At 33.3% G+C, this 21,120-nt stretch overlaps 1 protein-coding gene across 1 annotated transcript in view; it reads right to left on the bottom strand.

Moving 5' to 3' along the window:
• Window positions 1-21,120, bottom strand: part of LOC146995241 (protein BCCIP homolog) — a 57,171-nt gene that overhangs the window by 17,798 nt on the left and 18,253 nt on the right. Inside the window, exons 3-4 of the mRNA XM_085826003.1 lie at window positions 14,139-14,216; window positions 1,126-1,212 (exon numbers count right to left, since the gene is read on the bottom strand). Of these exons, the coding sequence (XP_085682129.1) occupies window positions 1,126-1,212; window positions 14,139-14,216 (165 nt within the window). The remainder of the gene's footprint in view (window positions 1-1,125; window positions 1,213-14,138; window positions 14,217-21,120) is intronic.

The raw sequence follows: 21,120 nt of genomic DNA, 5'->3' as shown, positions 1-21,120 counted from the left end.
CCATCAGAGAAAAAAATTAAGGACCTGCCAGAGAATGAGAATTGAATAAATTACAGCAATTGTGTATGTCTGAGCTTCACTTTTCAAATACCATTCTAAAAGAATGAAATATACCTATAAGTAGCATGCATTACGATTAAACATAGTCCAATATTTAACATAATTTATAAAACAAAGTCAAAAATAAACTTCGTAAATTTATCAAGTAATTAGCATTAAATTATAAAATTTCTTAAAATATTTATATTTTGTACATATAGCAGTCCCACAAATTTTAAAGAAGATTACTGACATTTTATTTAAGTTTTATTTACAGTTAGTTTTATGTCAACTCTTTTTTTTTATGCTTTCTTTCGTCATGTATTCGCTCATTCAGAGGTTTTGGTCAATATCATGCCAAGCGGCTTAGGTTAAAATGACAAGTGAAACCATAATCCTTATGATTTATAACAGAAGCTTAGCTGTTGCTACTACAACTGCTTGCCTTGATTAGAACTGATCAGAACAGATGTCAATGCCTAATGTTGGCATGGTTAAAATGAATGTTATTTCTCGTATCATTTTATTATATTATCAGGATTTTTATGATATTTATCAATGTTATTTTGTTGGTAAAAAATATCTATCACAAATTTATCTTAAATTGCCCAAATGTCAACAAATCACCAAATGTAGCCTCATATAACAAAAGAAATCATTTCCCCAAAAGAGAAAAGTTGTTTATGAATTTTCAAATGGAAAATCAAATAATTTTGAACTGTTTAAATTTTGATTGAGCTATGGCCTCATGTCCAAAAACTCGAGTATTGTACCGTTTATAACAAAAGTAGAAATGAATTCAAATAACTCATTAGATACACATGTGTCAACAAATTGCTAAAAATATTCCTCAGAAATAATAACTCACACTCAAAATGGAATTCGCAAAGAAGGGGTGGGGACGGACATAAATGTCAGATAAATAAAAGGATCTTTCGGCAATTTTGTAAGAAATTAAGGATTTTTAAAGACCAAAAATCATTTTTACAAAAACTAAAGATCATATAAACCTTGATCTATTTTCAACTACACAATAATTTTACAGGTGTTAAGTTTAAAAAATAATAAAAGAAAAAAATTATATACTTTTTTTGCTGTTAAATTCACAATTGAAAACACTCCGTAACATACATCATCCACCTCTACGTCTTCATGTTCAAATTCATCAGACACCTACATAAAATATTTAAAACATAATAAGCCCTGTTGAAAAAATGAACACAGAAAATGTGAAAAATGTAAAATATATTATCATTCTAAGCAGCATGACCATTCTGAGTTGTTACTCAGTATAAAGGATGATTCAAAAGGTCTTAGGTTAGATATTTTACACGTAGGTCAAGAATATAAAAGTAAACCACTACCATATTACAATTTCAGTGAAACGCCATTCCATCCAGGGCAATATATGCTTCACACACACACACACACACACCACACACACACACACACACACAAAAAAAAAAAAAAAAAGCATAGATCACAAAATTTGTTCTTAAATGGCAGACATCTCAAGGATGCTTTAAAATATCTTAATGAAATTATAGGCTACAAAAACAAAGATTATTTATATTAGTAACAATATAAAGGTAATAATAATAATAATGCAACCCCTTTGCATTAGAGGTTATAAATGCAACCCCTTTGCATTAGTAATTTACAAACTTTATTTAACATCAGCAATAATGTAAATTAAGATAAACACATTTGCTTTTCCGCTATTCATAAATTTCATGACTGATCTAAGCCTTTAATGTATGGAAAGTTTAAGCAATAATTTCTAAATACAAATAGTGATAAACATTTCTGGTTATTTTTGCATTAAAAATATCACCTTTTAAGTACACCAGATGGTTTGTTTGATAAGCATTATTAACTCAGTCTAAACCAAAGTAAAACATTCAGAGATTTTTCTGAAAGATCAGGACAACTATCTCACAGCAACTTAAATAATTTTTAAATAAATGCAAATTATAAGCTAGTGTTAAATAGTATTTCATTGATAAATAAAAGTGCAGTCTCTAATTCTTAAATATGATTTTTGAAAAGTACATGTACACTGCACAAATAATAATAATAAAATGGGATAGTTCCCGTTCTACTGGGGCAATTGACGAAATTTAACTTGCATTTTTCATGTCTCGAAAGCATGACTTAGGATACGTATTAGATTTATACATAGCACCTTTATAATATTTTGACACTAAATTGGACTTTTCTGAAATGACATGCCATGCCAAACTCTGAAGTTCAATAAATTCGCATGAGTAGTTTTTAAAAAATTAACTCTCTGAATTTTAGTTCCTCCACGTTAATTGAATTTGGTATATGTTTAGAAATATCTCTCTCTTTTTTTTTTAAATTAAACTTTTTTGATTCGTCCTTTCACATTTTGAAATTTAGGTTCATTCCAAATGAAATTCACCCATTTTTTATGATTTATTCTTGAAACTTGTATTTTAAAATAATTTTTATAAATTAAAAAAAAATTGAATTATAACCTATAAAATTTTTACCATCATCTTAAAATAGATGTATTTCTAAGCATACCTACAAAAAATTTGAGTTTTTAATTCAAAATTTCCTAAGGTACACGTGAATTTACGTGTACATATGAGCACATTTTGAAATTTGCCATATTTGTTATAAATGACAATAATGCCAAATTTACCCACTTTGTTAAAATTATGAGAAAGTATGAACAACGATTCCCCCCCCCCACTTCTGTGAAATGAAAAAAAAGGAAAGAAAAATAGGTTGCTATAAATTAAGAAATTCGCCAAGTGAATTATTCTTGGTGTAAACTGAAAAAAATGAGCCAGGATAAATTTTTAAATTTCTTATCAAAAATTACAAAATTTAATATCTAGGCATAATTTGAGTTGTAGAATTGAAATATGGAAAACAATTGATATGTTATTTCAGAAAAAAGTCAGATTTTGTGTCAAAATACCTATATTAAAACAATACTATATATAAATTTAATACATAGCCCAAGTCTCACTTTTGAGATATGAAGAATGCAATTTGAATTTTGTCAATCAGCCCAGTAGAATGAGAGATATAGAACTGCCCCATTTTTTTTTTTTTTTTTTTTTTTTCCCTTTTTTGGTGCAATGTACATACAGTCAAAAGTCGTTAATCCGGACTCGTTGGGACTTCGGCGATTCCGGATTATCGATTTTTTCCGGATTATAGATCATCAGTTTAAATCTGGTAAGATGGCATGCAGAAATTACAAAATTAAAAATATGAAACCGTAATTTATGAAATAAAGAACAATTATGATCTAAAGGGTATCAAAATTTACAAAAAGAAAAAGCTTAATATTTATTTGTTTACTTTATTAAACATTTCTTTCAATGTAAGTTGCTTCGTTTCATGTGATAATGCTTTCTCTTTAATTCTATTAAACAGACATAATTTCTTGTTTAGTTACAAAGTTCCGCTGTTCAAGTTCTATAATTGCTTTAAATCATATCAAAGACGGAGTACATCGACATGAAATACTACATTTAGTAAGGAATTATAAGCCATATAAAATAAAAACATCTGCCGTGAAGATAAACATAGTGCTGATAGATCAACTTCCAATTCATTGTGCTCCGCAGCATTAAAGATAAACAAAGGATATGCCTTTATCCATTTTTTGCAGCAATTCCACTTTTTGTTTAATGAAATTCGAAATATACTTTCGCTTTGTAGATCCGTTGCATATTAATAAATATATATCAGAAACTCTATTTGACCCTGAAGATAAGGATAGAGCTGACAGATCAACTTCCAATCCGCGGCGTGAAATTGATAAACAGATTTCGGATTTCAAAACATACTTTCGCTTTGTAGATACGAATTACATATTAGTAAATATATATCGGAAATTCTATTTGACATAATCGAAAGTTCAAGCTTACTTTTATGAAATTGCTCTAACAGTCTGCAAAAAATAATAAGCCGGATCCAATTCGAAGATTAAGGAACAACGCAATCTGCAACATTAACTGAATTAGATAATTTTAGCTTAGCTTATATCTCCGTTACACATTAAACGCGCATACGCACAAACATATTCGCAGCAGTAAAGGTCTTACGCGCACTCTTAAATGCCTGTGCGCATGCGTGAAAGCGACGCATGCGCAGAAAGTTTGTAGCTTTGAGGTCCGGATTATAGATCATTCCGGATTATGGGTGTCCGAATTAACGACTTTTGTCTGTATTACTTTTCCCTTGCACACATACTGAGGAAAAAGACTGCAGATTCTTAAATCATTTCTTGCAGCGCGTACACTCAAACTGTGTTATAAGAAAATGCAAAATATACCCTGAATCTTGTTTATGCTCATAAGCTAAAATACACTGCTATATGACTGGTAACTCCAATCAAAGTTTATTGGAAAAAAATCATAAGAAATTTTTAAAATAAGCTTAAAGTGTGAGAAATGTGTTGATAATCAAGTTGGCACGATTGTAAATTAGAAGTCTCACTTAAAATTACTTTTTTAAATGTTCGATCTCATAGCCTTTTTTTCTGATCTGTAAATCCACATCACAAAATCTACACAATAGAAGAGCTTTTTGTAAAATTTCCAGGGGCATTGATTTCCATTCCTCGTCTACTACTTCCTAGAATACAACAATCGTGGGTCTGCACTTCACAACAGCTATTTTCAAGAGCCCAAAGGCACAAGAGTCTCCATACATTAAACATCAGGGGACTTTTCAGGCATACATTGGAAAGGTATCTATGCAGTATATGTATCGGTTTTCTTTTTTTCAAAGAATGTAGAGGAACTTTTCTAAGATAACTTGATGAAGTTTAAGTCTTTTAAAACCATTAGGATAAAGAAATGGTAATTTTTCCATAAATACTGGACCTGAAACATTCTGTTGATAGTATGCTGAGTAGGTTTTAAAATTTGCAGCCCTGTTCTTAAGTTTAATTTCCTACTGCAATAGAATCGTGTGACAATCATACTGAAACTTCCTTTGCACCGATGGAACTAAGTTTGCACACTTTTTTTTTCCCTTTTCATTTTCAATACCAAATAGAGCTTTTTTTTTTTTTTGGTTGCCCACATTTTAGGTAAATCTATGCTTCATCAAGAGTCATAACGTATTTCCCTTTATTTTCAGCTAGTCTTTATAGTTCCGTGTAGAGTAACATGCCTCAGCAAAAGATGGTGAAAATTACGTTCTTTAGTTGTAAATCCTGGTTTATGATTTACTTATTATTGTTACAGATAGATGTATTTAAAGACCTTGCAATTGATTTCCATGTGTCAGTGGATTTTCTTTTGTTACCAACAATTTGATTTTAGGAAAAGTACATAGTTTTTTTTGGGGTATTCGATTGGAATCATCTTTCCATAAGTAACAACTGACAGTTTTTTTCTTTTCCAGTTACTAATGTTGCTTGTTTTGCACTCCAGAATTTTAATACCATGCATTTCACACTGTTTTTGAAATATGGAACAGGAAAATTATTCTTCAAAAACTGTGAAAATATATCCTTCAATCCACAGCTAGTTTACGTTCGACATTTTGAAAGCAAAATAAATTTAAAGGTAGAAGACAACAGTTCTCATTTCAAATAATGAGCTTTTGCCAAAATTTTTTATTCTAAAGTATTTTTTTTTAAAACTCTATCAAAATCATTCTAAAAATGTGCACACACCCTCCACATTTTCTGAGTTACTGAGTGGCACAGGTGCTAACATAGTCTTATAACCTTACTATGGAAGTGGACATAATCACACTAAGCTCTTAAATGGCTTTATGAAGCCCAACCAAATGATTAACAGCAATGAGAATAATCTAGATATTGAGGTTTTATGCATCAAAAAGGTCAGGGATACATGCCAAATAGTGCTAGACATGAAAATATTCCACTGTATATTTGTGGCATTTGCTTTGTGGTTTCAGGGTGCGACCACCAAGTCACTAGAGCAGTGATGGCAAACCTATGGCACAGTCGGCATGCGACTAAAATATTACATCCTTAATCAATAATCACAATAAAATGATAATATGCAATTTAAATTGGTATTTTAGTCTGTTCTTGAAAGTTTCACTTACTTCTTGCATAATGCCACTGGCTTAGGGCTAAGCCTAGATATGATTTTCGTATATTGCCATAGAAATGATATACATATTTACTGACACAACTCATGACGTGTCAATTTGTTTGAGTGAATTATATTACTTGTTACATGACATAGAATATGCCAAAGTTGAAGTGGCTAAATGTTTGCTACCGGTGAGTTTTAATACTTTCATTGTTAAGTAGATTGCTAAGTAGTAAAGTATATTTTCATTGTTTCTCCAGCAAAAAATACTCTAAGTCTCGAACCCTCACAAATGACTCCAGCAAAAAAGGCAAAATTAAACATTGATAATAGGAAGATCATTTTAAGAGACCTGGACAGAATCATTTGGAGTTATTGAACACAATAGGAAAACATTATGCATTTTGTGCGGGGAAAGTGTTGTGTGTCGCAAATTAAGTTTCAGATCGCACCTTAACACCAACCACAAGATTGTTGTTGAATTTGATGAAGCTGAAAGGAAGGTGTTTATTGAAGGGAAATTGAGGAATTATAATTACCAGAAAGTTGGTTTTTTCCAATTATCTTTCTAAAATAAAACCATCTAAAACGATCAGCTTTCAAATACCATTGCGTTTGGCAAAACATGGTAAACTGCTCTATGATGGGGATTTAATCAAAAGAGCTTTTGGGCACACGGTTCCAAAAAAGGTTTGCCAACACTGCACTAGAGCATTGTGTCACAATGCTCACAATCCTCTAGAGGGTGAGTGGTCGCACCTTTAAACCACTGCTTTTCACAATGGCATTTGCTGCTTTTCAAATCGAAATGTTTAGTTTTACCTGATATATATATATAAGGGGCTTTGAAACCAGAGTTATTTTATTACTAAACAATACATGTACCTGCTCAGTGAAAATGCCTTTCTTTTCCAGAGATTTTTCTCTTACCTCAACAGGCTGGCTTCCTATGCTAGTATTGTAATTTTATAAATTATTTCATGTAGTTTAAATATACTTTTACTATAATTAAAAATAGAAATCGAGTAAAAGTTCTATTTAAATTTAAAATATTTTCTAAATATATTGGGACGAAATACGAATGTGAAACGAAAGATCCGTACCAAAGCCAAAAAGACCAACGCCTCCTCCATTAACCCTTTGAGGCGCACTATACGTTAACATCGGAATTTCAACAAAAAAAGTTGTATGCAGTCTGTTTAGTCCTAAAGGAGTATACAGGTAAAATTTTGTAAAAATTGCTCTTACCATTTTAATTCTGTAGGTGTTCCGTGAGGTGGAACACTACGTCGCCAGAGCTTTTAAAAGTGCGGCTAAGCAAGCATTGCAGTGAAGCAAGAAAATGAGTAGAAGTGTTTGTATAAAAATGAAAAAACTGTATTATGGCTGTATACATGGTTTCCTGGATATATACAATATTCTTGAATATATACGGATAAACAAGATAAATATCTATATACACAAGTCCTATATACAAAAATATTTACAAATTTTAGGAAAGAGTGCTTCGGAAAGAGTTAGACCTCTGAGCACCATTTATGGAAAATTAATAATAAAAAATTAACTACGATTAATATTAACAATAAAGAAAAATAAGCCTATAATATATAGATACACGAAAAATATCTACACAACTATTGAAAATAAATGGGAATGAGAGTAAAATGCGACAGCAAAAAATTCGCGCAGGTCTAAGTAAAGATGAGTCAAGTACTAATAATATTCCCGCCTAAAAACTATTCCCAAAAAATTTGATATACCAATATTAGGGCTTTAATAACACAAAACACATTCCACCCCTCAATACTGCTTTGTTTGAATTCCCCCCCAAAACAGAAATCGTAAACAATGGATGTCCTTTCCTAAGCACAGATGGTCTGATTCGTAACAGCATGAGATCGCTAAAGACGCAGTGTTCCTCCTAATGGAACACCGGGTTTTATTCAATGATTCTGTGTATGGTTTTTGTATGAAAGATTAAAAAAAAATATAGAACAAATAATTTGGAGAACAGCCAGCAAAATTATTCCTATATTTTTTTCCAAATAAAATTTTTTATATCATTAAAAGAATAGAGAAAATTACTTGAAAAAAGTGGATTTTAATAACACATAATAAATGAAAATTCTGTGTCTCCTTGTAATATGCTGCTATCTACTGTTTAAAAAGAAAAGTTCAAACAGGCAGTGTACATTTTGTAGCGCAAGGGAGAAACCTCATAGAACAAGATACATCTGCGAAATGTGCAATGTGGGTCTATTGCATGTACCAAAAAGACAAAACATGCTTTGAACAGCGTCACAAAAAAATTTGTTCTTTGACATTAAAAAAAAAACACTTAGTTTTTTAATCCATTTATCTGAACGTCTTTATTATGTAGGTTCTTATGTTTACACTGCTTTAAAAAATAAACATTTATGTGTTTTTCTAAAATTCTGACATATTTCTAAAATTCTAAAAAACACATAAATGTTTATTTTTTAATTTTTTCTGACGATTTACTTTGTAAAAAAATTACATATAATGCAAATCTTTATTTGTCTCTAGGATCATAATATTCAATTTCTACAATTTTTTAGTCAAGAAAATTGTGAAAATAATATCGCACAGATCAAAGGTTTAAGGTATATTTTTAATTTATTTAAGGGTTAATGTATAATTTAAATTTATTCAAAAGGTTAAGGTTCGAATTTTTAAGAATAATATTTACGTGATGATTTCTTGAAACCGATAAATAACGGTCACCTTTAATGATTATCCCAAACACTGCATAACCATTAAAAATTGCCAGTATACAACACATCAAGCTCTTACATTGCTTAATTTTTGGCATGGACGGCGATGGAGAAAATCATGTTCAATTTTGTAAATTCTCAGGATTTCCCAAACCATTTAACTTAGAAGATACAAAGCAAAAAATAATAAAAGAATTTTCACTTATGGATCTAATTGCTATATGTAGTTTACTAAGAATTTTCTACTGATATTGAGAAGTGTGCTACCACAATCCTTACAAATTTTACTAACATTTCACTATTAAAATCAGATTTGTCTGACGTTAGTAAACTAGATGACGAACTTCTGGTGGAAAGTTCACCCCCCGTGGATATTGTCGCAAAAGTGAGCATTACTCACACACCACATGAATCTTTATGGAAACAAATGGAAGGGAAAACATGTCTTAATCACTCACTTGGAAATTTATTACTAATAAATAGTATGCTCAGAGTGTTTCTTTTCAATGTTCTGGTCTGAAAGACATCGTTGAGCTGATTAAACCCTTTTCCTATCGTGATAATTACAGGGTTGAAACTTTTATTTCAGACACTGATGACATTTTTAATCTCTATCAAAAAACGAACCCCGTTTGTTCACCAAGTAATTTTTGTTAAAGAATATTTAACAGGTCCGGCTTTAATAAGATCAATTCGTTCAATTACCAATTGGGAACAATTAAAACACCATTTGTTAGACGAATTTTCAGATAAAATTAATAATTACATTAAATAATGGAATCTCATCATAAGAAACCATTTGAAACTTAACAAGAATATTTTTTAGCCATGAGAGATCTTGTGCATAAAGATTCTATTGATGATTCTTCTCTCATTGAGTATGTTATAAATGGTATTCTTGATTCATCAAAGAACAAAACAATTTTGTACGGCTGTAAATTAATTTTTGAATTTAAAGAAAAACTGAAAATTTACGAAAATCTCTTCAGCAGTTCAAAACATTTGAGGCAAAATACTCAGAACTTTCACAATTCCCTTAACAATGTTGAACTCAATAATAAACGTACATCAGACACGCAACCAGTATGCTTATTCCTGTGGTTTAAAAGGGCATAAAAGCGTCAATTGTCCATATAAATAAAATGGCAAATTTTGCTATGGCTGCAAAAATTATGGTCATGTTCATGCCAACTGTTCCCCAAATCCTTGTAGTTTTACCACAGAATTTGATCCTATACATTCTACACCTAATACAACTGTAAACACACTTTCTGTTCAGTAGTAACAGTAATGATGATGAATTTTTTCCAAACATCCTATGCATGTTGATATGTTGCCATTAACCACACTTTATGACACTGGATCCCAAGCCACACTTATTAATGAAAAACATATACCGCAAGACTGGTTCTCCATCATTACATTTTCAGGAACTGGCCGAGACACAGTTCAAAGCACTCGATTCTTTCACGATTCCACTGAAATTCAAAACACTCTTTTAACTGCTAAAATCCATATAGTAAAAGTTTATATGATTCTTCTTGATGCGATTATTGGAATCGACGTTTTGCAACAAACTCAATTTACATTTGATAAAGATGATATTCATTTATGCAACAGTAATGATGATGAACTTTTTGCTAATATTGCTAAGGTCACTCATGATCAACAATGTCCGTTTGATCTCTCACACATTTCGAACTCTGAAATTCAGGAAGAAGTTCACCATATCATTACTCCTTACAAAGCACATAAGTTATTACTGCTATGAAAGATTTTAAGAGGATGAAAGAAAAATGATAATCAGTTAAAGAAAATGGTTAATGATGAAGATGATGCCGATGCCGATTTGGATGATGAACAAGTATACAGAATACTGAGGAAGCCGTGAAAAATAAACTGAATCAGTTCAAACAAGAAAGTGATGAATAAACAAAAGAGAAAACACATGCTAAAAGTGCAGAAATACCCAAAGAAAAGAAACCAGAGAAAACTCTAAAAGCGGAAAAGACCCCGAAAACTGAAAAAAAGAAAGCTTTTCGCAGAAGACTCTTGATGATGAAGCAATAGGTTTAAACCGCAGAGCTGGCTTCCGTCCTGGATATATCTGGGTATACCCATACGGAATTGAGTGCCCACCCAGCAGGGAGATGCCAGAGAGGACCATCCCATGGTAACACAAGTCCGTGGACACAGCAAATTTAATGTTCTATTACTAAAAAAAAAGGAAAGTTCACAACATGGGCATGGTCACGGGCCCTTAAGCCCTTGAAGAGTTGCTAACATTCTATTGTCATACTGCATAAATCAAGTAATACGGGATTACAACTGAATATGAAAATACATACACTGTTGTTGCATTACATATGATTAAGAGGTACAAGTGCGTAGATTTACGCAGAGTTACAAAGTTAATAATAGACATTCATATGATATTGGTACAATTATACGTATAAAAACAAAGAGGGGTTCACAACATGGGCACGGTTACAGGGCCCTTGAAGAGCTACTAGCATTCTATTGTCATACTGCATAAATCAAGTAATAGGGAATTACAACTGAATATGAAAATACACTATTGCTGCATGATTAAGAGATGCAAGTGCGCAGATTTACACAGAGTTACAAGTTAATAATAGACATTCATATGATATTGGTACAATTATATATATAGAAATTCAAACAGTACATAGAGAAATGTTAGTGGTTACCACCAACAGGGTACAGACAGAACAGTGTAGGAGCTTTACGAGTATACATTAGTTGAGAGTTATGTACTGTGTGCTGTAGGACATGTGCTAGCGCACACCTCTAAATGAAGGTGATGCATTAAAATGTAACTACCAGTTGACAATCAGAAGTAGGTAGCCGTGCTGTAGCTGATGTCTCTAATTAGTAAGGTTTGATGAGTCAATGTTGAGATTTTGCAGAGATATGATGTGCCCAGCCAGCAAATGTCTGTCGATGTGTATACACTGAGCCCTAAGGGCTTTCAAGTGGACCACTATGGTCGTTACTGCAAATTTGCACTTCTGGTTACTGGGCTCTGCCCTATACATTATTACGCATTCATCTATTACAGCCTTGATCTTTAGCTAATCTTGACTTAGACTCTTTGTAGTCTGGAACCATTGGGATCAGTAATTGTCTTTAGGCTTTTTGAGCCTGTACTGAGGATGCATGAAAAGAAGAGATGGTCAGGGTCATCTACCTCACCACATTCGCAGGTGTCATTATCTACGAATCCAAAGCGAAATTTGTACATGAGGAAGGGCCGTGTCGTGTTAAAAACTGCGTCATAAAATAAGTGTAGGACTGTGTATCGGTCTTTACTTTTGGGATGAACTTAAAAACCCGACATTCTGTGGTGCCCTGAGCACATCTCTGTTGCAACTAAGACAATAATTGTTCTTGCGTCTGTCTTTTGACAAAGGAGATCGGCTTTAATGTGCCTTCCTCACTGCCGTCAGTGGAGCTCGCTGCCTCCTTTGCCGCAGCATCAGCCAGCTCGTTGCCTGAGCTGGCACGAGTATGAGCCTGCACATAGTTGAGACTTGGGATGTGCACCTGGTTGAATTGTAACAGCTGCAGCCTAATTTCTTGAACTAGCACGCTACGTGATCTCTCATTAGCTATGGCTTCCAGACTGGAGGCCGAGTCAGAGTAGATCTGTGTGGGAGCTCCTTCAACTTCTGTGTTATACTTCAGAGCAGCACTGATGGCCAGCAGTTCAGCCTGATATACAAAGTTGTAGTGCGGCAGTCTTCTTTTCCATACATGCATCACTTTCCCAGTTAGAGGCTTCTAGCACCTATTACTTCACGTCTGAGACGTTAAGTAATAGGTGCTAGAAGCATCTAACTGGGAAATTTACTTAGTGATATTACTACGGAAGAAATCAAAGCTTTGTCTTCTGATATTTTAGAGGTTGCTGTGCCAAAAAAGATGCAAAGAAACAACTATTATTGCAAAGTATTATTTGCATTTTGAGAATTTACTAGTGAAACTAAAACTGAGAAAAATCAAAAGATCTTGCAGGAGATTTATTTGTCTCTTGTGCTCCAGTCGATACAATTTCTCAAATTGCTGAAATTTTTCCAAAAGTAACTGAGATAATCCTAAATTTATCACTTATATATTGAACTTCTACCGTAAGTTACATACATGAAAAAGATGCAGTTGAAGCTGTTAAGGCAACAAAGAATGCTGAAATATCCGGGGAAAAAATACTGTTTTATATTCTTTAGCCACTTTAAACCCAAAGATAGGCAAAAATAGAGCATGGAAACATAAACAAAGAAAATTTAAAAGGACCCTAAAGAAAATTAAATTAGAGACCCAGTGACATGATGAAAAAAACTCATCTATGTATTGAAGCTCAACAGAACATACACTGTTTACAAGAAGAAAATATACAACAGTATACGAAACGTCGAAAACCTGCCTGTAAATACAAGCTTTGAGACTAAGTGGCAATACAAAGCACCCAGTTTGGACCTCGACTGAAACTTCGTTCTAAATTCTTCGGCCTTTAAGAAATATTGAAAGTTCATCCATCTGTTCGTTATGAAGGCCTTACCACAACGTCAACTTCTGCTGATAAGATGAAACGGTGGTGCACAAACCCAACATTCGCCACCAAGACATTGATTTTTTCTCCTTCTTTTCAGCTCTCTTGTCTTCTTCAACCAGCCTGCAGAATAGCCATGTGGTTACAAGCTTCTTTTTACATATAAGAATGGCAACGCGCTTACCAAAACGACCACGTGACCACTTAGCAGATGAAAGATGAAAACAGCAGCAACGAAAAAGTTCAAAAGAGAAGAATTCTAAATTATTTTTATGATGTGATTTCACTTAATATGATGTTATTACATTTTGATGATGCCATGGACAGATAATTTTTCTTCTTTCCTTTTTTTTTTAATCTTCGTGTTAATTATGTTTGCGTGTTTTCGTCATTAAATTACTAAATGTCACTACCGCTGTCATCAATAGGACTGTTCCTATAGTTTGTAAATACAACTATATCCTACATATATACATGTGAAAAAAAAAAGTTTACAGACATGCATTTTGAAATGTGCCCAAATAATTGAAATAACATATATATTGGATGAAAAGGAGTCAAGGCATAACTTGGGAGGATCATTATGGGTTTATAATCCAAAAAATACCTATTATTCATGAACTTTAGAAATTTGTGGCCAATTGAAGAGTTAATATACTAGCTCAGACAATTAATTTAAGTTATATTTGAATTAAAAAATATTTAAGTACTCAGGAAAACTAAACTTACTTTGACAACTGAAGTAATAGCTTGCTGAATCAACAAATCAGACAATTCACCAATATTAACACATACTCTGAAAAACAGCTGCAAAAGAAAAATAGAAATATGATTCATAGCTTATTTGAACAAATTTAAAACTGAAGTGATCATGAAGCAATGAAAAAAATGTAATTTTACAGTACGACTAATTGATTGGCAGGCAGAGAGAGGAATGGACAAAGACTTTCCACTCTGTTACAAAAGCAATAAGTCTCCTTTATGCGTGGATATTTAGGTTAGGTTAAATAGGACACTAGATTTCCAGAGCCTGAATACTACTTAGGCTTACAAGGCCCAGACTAGGGCCCATAAATCTTCCTAACTTCTTATAATCCTATTTTTCTCCTGTAAAAGGAATGAAAGCAAGCACCGGGGATCCTGAAAGAACTCTCTGCTGCAGTCCCAGACTGTTTTAATGAGGCTTTGAGTATTTCCCCACATTATTGTCCTTCCTGTTTAGTACATATTTTGAGTATTTATATCATAAATTATTCATTTTTTAAATTAAAAAAAGGATGTAATAAATCATGGGTAAATGAAACACAAGATACTGAAAGCTAAATACTCTTTAGGCAGTTTCTTTCAGAGGATATTTTAACTACTATGAATTCTTTTAAAAATACCTGGGTATATTCTTTATAAAATAATAATAATAATAATAAAAAAGGAGTAGAGTAATACAGTCAAAAGTCGTTAATCCGGACCCCAAAACTACAAACTTTCTGCGCATACGTCAACACATAGTGCGTTCACGCATGCGCATAGGCGTTTACGCATGTGCGAAATACCTTTATGCATGTGCATATGCGTGTGCGCATGCTCATAATATGTTTACGCATACGCGTTTAATGTATAACGGACGGTATAAGCTAAGCTAAAATTATCTAATTATCTATTTCAGTTAATGTTGCTGATTGCGTTGTTCCTTAATCTTCTAATTTTATACGGCTTATTATTTTTTCCAAACTGTTAGAGCAAATTTTATAAAAGTAAGCTTGAACTTTTAATTATGTCAAAGAATTTCCGATTCTGGAGCTGCCAAAGGATCTACAAAGCAAAAGCATGTTTTGATGTCCATCAAACAAAAAGTGGAATTGCTGAAAAAAATGTATAAAGGCATATCCTTTGTTTCTCTAACCATTCCGAAATCTGTTTATCAGTTTCACGCTGCTCTGCGGGGTGGGGGAAACACCGAGGTGCGCAATGACTGGAAGTTGATCTGTCAGCACCATCTTTATCTTTAGGGCAGATGTTTTTATTTTATTCGGCTTACAATTCCTTACTAAATGTAGTATTTCATCTCGATGTACTCCGTCTTTGATATGATTTAAATCAAATTCCTCGTCATTATAAATATCACGAATACACATCAAATAGTTTTCTGGTTGTAATTTTCTAATTTCGACTATGCGTAATGTATGCTTTACGCATGCGCGCGTTAAAAGAAATATTTAATAAAGTAAACAAATAAATATTAAGCTTTTATTTATTTATTTATTTATTTTTTGTAAATTTTGATACCCTTTAGATTATTATTGCTCTTTATTTCATAAAGTAAACAAATAAAAATTAAGCTTTTTTTGTAAATTTTGATACCTTTTAGATAATAATTGCTCTTTATTTTATAAATTACGGTTTCACATTTTTAATTTTATAATTTCTGCATGCCATCTTAGCAGATTTAAATTGATGATCTATAATCCAGAAAAACCGATAATCCGGAATGGCCGAAGTCCCGACGAGTCCGGATTAAAGACTTTTGACTGTAAAACATATAGGCATGGCTAATTCTGTGGCAAGCATATATACCAAGCCTGGCAGTGTCTTTTTCTAAATGAAATTCTTATACATTATCATTAAATACATTTTTTACTTCATTAAAAATACAATTTAAAATAAAATTAACAAACTTATCCTATCCTGTGCCATCAGAGGCCTAAGTATTTGACATTTATACTTGACGATTTGCAATATTTACTAAAACAAAGGAGATCAATGCTTTTAAATTCGACAATGTAGGACAAGCATCTTGATCTCTCTGGAAAGAATACGCAGTTACTTTCCTCAATGTAGATGTCTGCAAAATCCACAACTATGAATAACAATCTAAGAATATGGTTCAAGTCAACAAAAGAAGACTTTTTTTGGGGGGTCTTTCCAACATCTTCTGAATTTTATAGGTAAGTTGCGTGAAAACATTCTCTCATTCTATCAATTTTATTATATGGTACAATCTTTTGCATCACAAAATTTACCAAATTCCACTAAAAATTAAACATGAATTATCAGGTAAATTTTATTTGCTAATTACAGAGAGATGATATATACCAAAGGTGGCCAAACTCCAATGTCAGTTAGAGCTTCATGTTGAAACTCAGTAAAGACTGAGAGCTGCAACTAGATTTTCTAAGAGCTACAAGTCGACATTCACATTACTTTAAAAGTAGTAATAACTTTGTAAAAAAAAAGAAATAAATTAATTACTTTCTTCTGAACATTCAGTAGTTTTAGATAACCATATTTTACACATATATTTTATTTGCACAAGAGGCCACACATCTAATGAGCCACGCTATAACCACCCGCAATACACAAACACACATTTTAGGTTAAAATAACATGGTGAATAATGATTACTGGAGAGGTCAAACAGGGTTGCCACTCAAACAGGAGAAAGAAATTCCCTGACTTTTCCAGGTGCGTTTTAAGAAAATTCCAGTCTATCCGTGTAATGCACATTGGTTGTGCTAAGAAGTAAATTAATTATGGTATTACTTGAAAACACAAAAATTTGCCATATATATAAATCTCATATTATAAGTATAATAGGAGATGTTTCCTCCTCTACAGGTCGAGATTAGAATCTGAATTAAAAAATGTCTTTTTTTACAGATATTTTGCAGCTAAACGAAAGAAAGAAATCTATTTAATGATGTTCTTAAATAAATTCAGGTATTTTATATTATTTAGGAGCATACATAAGCAAAAATTATGTGCATCAAATTTCATGATGGTATGTCATCATACTGCTAGAATGATTTCAGGATTATGCCAGAGAAAATTTCCTGAAATTTGAAAGTATTATTTACTAATAATAAATAAATTTAGAGGGAAGAAGCAACATTAAATGATACGAATAACATAAAAATAATTACTTAAAAATTGAATTCGAATAATCAATGATATTTTAGCGAATATAATTATATTAAATGGATTGCCTAGATGACTGATTACTATTTTTTCATTTTACCTCAAAATGACAAATAAGGCATTTATTAAAAAGGGGAAAAAAGATTTTGCAGTAACATCTTAATATACGCTAAGGCTTTGGACATGATTTTGAAAATTGTCGCCAACACCAAAATGACCTGCTTACTGCTCATCATAATGTCGCCAAATCCTGTGTGTACTATACATGGAGGTTAAAATAGAATACATGGAGGCTGTTCTAACCAAAGAACGCCTATGTAAAGAAGAAAAGATTCCATAGACCTAATGCTATTACGTTGGTAGAAAGCAGAGGGAAAATTCGCCAAGGGATTTGGCGACGAGAATTTCCCTCTCCGCGATGTGTACAGGGAAAAAATGTTTCTTCTTTGACTTTTCACGATAATTTAAACACGGATTTTCGTAGTGTTTCCCCCCCTCAAAATTAACTAATTCATTAATTAATTTACTTACTCGAAAAAATATTTCTTTTCCTTTAAAGAAAATTTTAAACAATATTCATTTTATGAACCCCTTGATAACGTCCTTCGAACTTCAACACCGGCTTTGAGCTTTGGCGACAGATATTTCACGTGTGCACAGCTGTTTCCCTCTACGTAGGAACGGAGCCACTCCTGTTGCAGAGTTTACTTTCTTAATAAACATATTCTTGATTCTGACCCTTCATAGTACTGTATACCAGGATTAAACCGATTACCTTTTATACCAGAATAAGTATATTGTTTAGTTGAACATGCACTGCACATGCGATTCTGAAAGTTACTGGAAACCAAAGTTGCTGGAAACTTGCTTTGCCTTTCTAAAATACAATATAATTGGAGCTGCGAAAATTGGCTCTATGCCGGCTGCCTGAATGACGCTCACGCGATACACAATTCGCCAAGAATGTGATCGCTTCCAACCTCGGAGCAAAACTCGCTTTTTTGGGGTGATCGCCGTATAAAATTCCCTGACTTTTCCCTAAATTCTTTGGTCAAATTTCGAATTCCCCAATTTTCCAGGTAGCATGAAAACCCTGGTCAAACAACAAGAATACTTCATACTAATAAGTAAGCTGAGGAATTATCCACAGAAAACAATCTAGTTCCATCTTTGCTGATATCTACATGCATTATTACAAATCAAAATCATTTGAAGCTTTAAACTTCCTAGTATGGTTCCACTACACAGATGATACTTTTACCCTGTTTGGTAGTAATAAAGATGATTTAAATAAAGTTCTTTGAAAAATGAATTGAATTGATCTTGCTATTCAGTTCACTTCTGAACTCCAATTCTCTTCCATTCCTTGACATTTTGGTTGCACATAACATATCCAACTTCAGTAACATTCATCACTTTGCCTTCCATCACACTTCAAATCATATCATACAACTACACAGAAGTTAGCCTCATTTTATTGCTTTGTTTTCCATGCACTTCAGGTTTGCTCCTCCAAGCCGGCTCTTGATCATGAACTAAATAATTTAACAGCAGTTGCTATTAACACGTGCTTTTTACATAATATTATTAACCAAGCAGTTAAAAAATTCTCATCTCAACACATCAAAAGGCACACTCTCGTTTTAGAAGATTAAAAGAATTTTATTGTCTTCCATTGATTAGCTATAAAATTGTAAGTATTTTACAGAAATTTAAGTTTTGGGTTGTTTATTCTGCCATCAATAAAATTCCGAGTTCCATACTCAAGAACCCCATTCTGGATATGAATTCATGGGATATTTACAGAATTCCTTGGTTTAATTAACATTGGCCAAACCAAGAAAGCCTTAGAATTTCATGTTTAAGAATACGAGGAATACATTAGGAAAAAGGAAACCCAGAAATAATCTGCTGCCCAGCACTGTTGGTCAGAAAATCACACTTTCCATTTTTCTGCAGCCAAAATTATTCAAAAAACATCTTCCATTATTGAATTAAGATTTTCGGTTAATCTTTGGATTATGGTAACTTGTCGATTTTTTTTGGCGAAAATTTGGCGACCAACCCTGCTATAGTAACCTGCTAGTTTTTGTTTATATGCCATTTTGTTTTCACGAAGTAAAGGCATGTTTTTTTTCTTACTCAACATTTTTTCCCCAACAATCTGCTAGCCGAATTACGCTTATGCTAGAACTTTTATGGAAAAAAGTGCTTAATCCTGACGAAGATTAGTTGCGAAATTGGGACAAAGTGCAGAATCGCCCACTGCTTGCCACTGCTGCACTTAAGAATTCCACATACACTGTAAGGATCTTAAGTTTTACTAACGTTTATTTTATTTTAAATCTTTACTATCACTTCTTATTTTCTACTTCCGGCCAGAATTATAAGCGTGAAGGAGTTTATGCAAAGTTGTCTGGCGAACGCCAAGTATTTAAGTGTGGCCTTTTTGCCAAGCAGAGGAGAGAGGAAGCCGTGAGTTCGAAGCAGGCCGCTTAGAAGTTACGCAGTTGCTACTTTGCCTTCCAGGCCAGAGGTTTTAATCCTCTTGATAAATTAAACGTATTGTAGTGTTCACAGTCTCTGTGCTACATACGCTTTCTGTTATTATAAGGCCAATCTTATTCTAAAGTTAAATTAGAGTTTAGTTTTATTTTGATATCTTTTAAGTTAGACCCCGAGTGGAGGGTCATTGTATTCCGAAGTACGGAAGTCATTGTATATAAAGAAAAAAATAAAGGGTTTTGTATACCCTTCGTCTGTATCCTGTCTACTTACTACAATTAGTGAACATAGCTTTAGTAAGCTCTCTGTTCTAGTCAGGTCATTGTATGTTTCCGAAGAAGGTTAGAAGAAACATTGAACCTGATAGTGGCGCCCGACGAAGAATAACCATGGCCGAGTTTCAAGAAGAACCTGTGCTGCCTGCAGAAACAGCTCAGAATCCAGAAATGCCAGCTGCCGCCCTGGAAGGATTTGGGTATATTGTCCAGACCATGCGCGCTTCGATAAAACCAGAAGCAACGTTTAATGGAAACTCACAGGTAACCAGTTTTTTGGAAAAATTGGATGACCACTTCATGCTCTACCCCGTGCACGAGTTTCAAAAAGTTACCTTAGCTACCAGCGCTTTGAGGGGCCAAGCGCTTAACTGGTTCAAATGTATCGGCAGAAGTCTCTTGGGTCAAGCAGGAAGTCCCACCTATACCTACGAAAATTTCAAGACTGCCCTACTAAAAGCCTTCCCTGTTGTAAGGGATCGTGCGAAATTAGAAACAGAACTTTTCAGTATATATCAACAAAGAATGGAAAACATCTCGAGCTTTATTTTAAGAAAAATTCACGTTTTCAAGCTCTTGTATGGAAACCGTCCGGATCCTGAAATAATTCAAGTGATTTTGCCGAGGTTACTACCCCAAGTGCAAGACTTTATTGAATTGAGAAATCCGACTACACTGGAAAAATTATTTGAGCTAGCAATCCAGTTTGAAAGTAGAAGAACGGCGGACGTCGAAAGAAGACGCCAATATCAACAGCGAAACCAATTTGGTACGCCAAGACTACAGCAAACTCAAGCACATGGCTACGGAGAAAAAGCGAATCAGTGGGCAAGGAAACCCGAGCATTCAAAAACAGCCGGCGAACGTCGACAGTTCAATAGCAACCCAGGAAAAAAGTCTCAAGGCCAGTGGAGGAAGAAGGAAAGCACCGAAAGGAAAAATAATTTAAACTAAAACGGATTTCTGCTGACGAGAGGGTGCGGAAATCCGAAGGCCACGAAAACCCCTCTTCCTACAAG

The sequence above is a fragment of the Stegodyphus dumicola genome, chromosome 10, assembly GCF_044657685.1.
Source record: "Stegodyphus dumicola isolate Sdum_Otavi_A_Nest chromosome 10, ASM4465768v1".
In the NCBI taxonomy this organism is placed as follows: domain Eukaryota; kingdom Metazoa; phylum Arthropoda; class Arachnida; order Araneae; family Eresidae; genus Stegodyphus; species Stegodyphus dumicola.
Note: the sequence above shows the minus strand (reverse complement) of the source record. Positions and strands in the feature narration are given on the sequence as shown.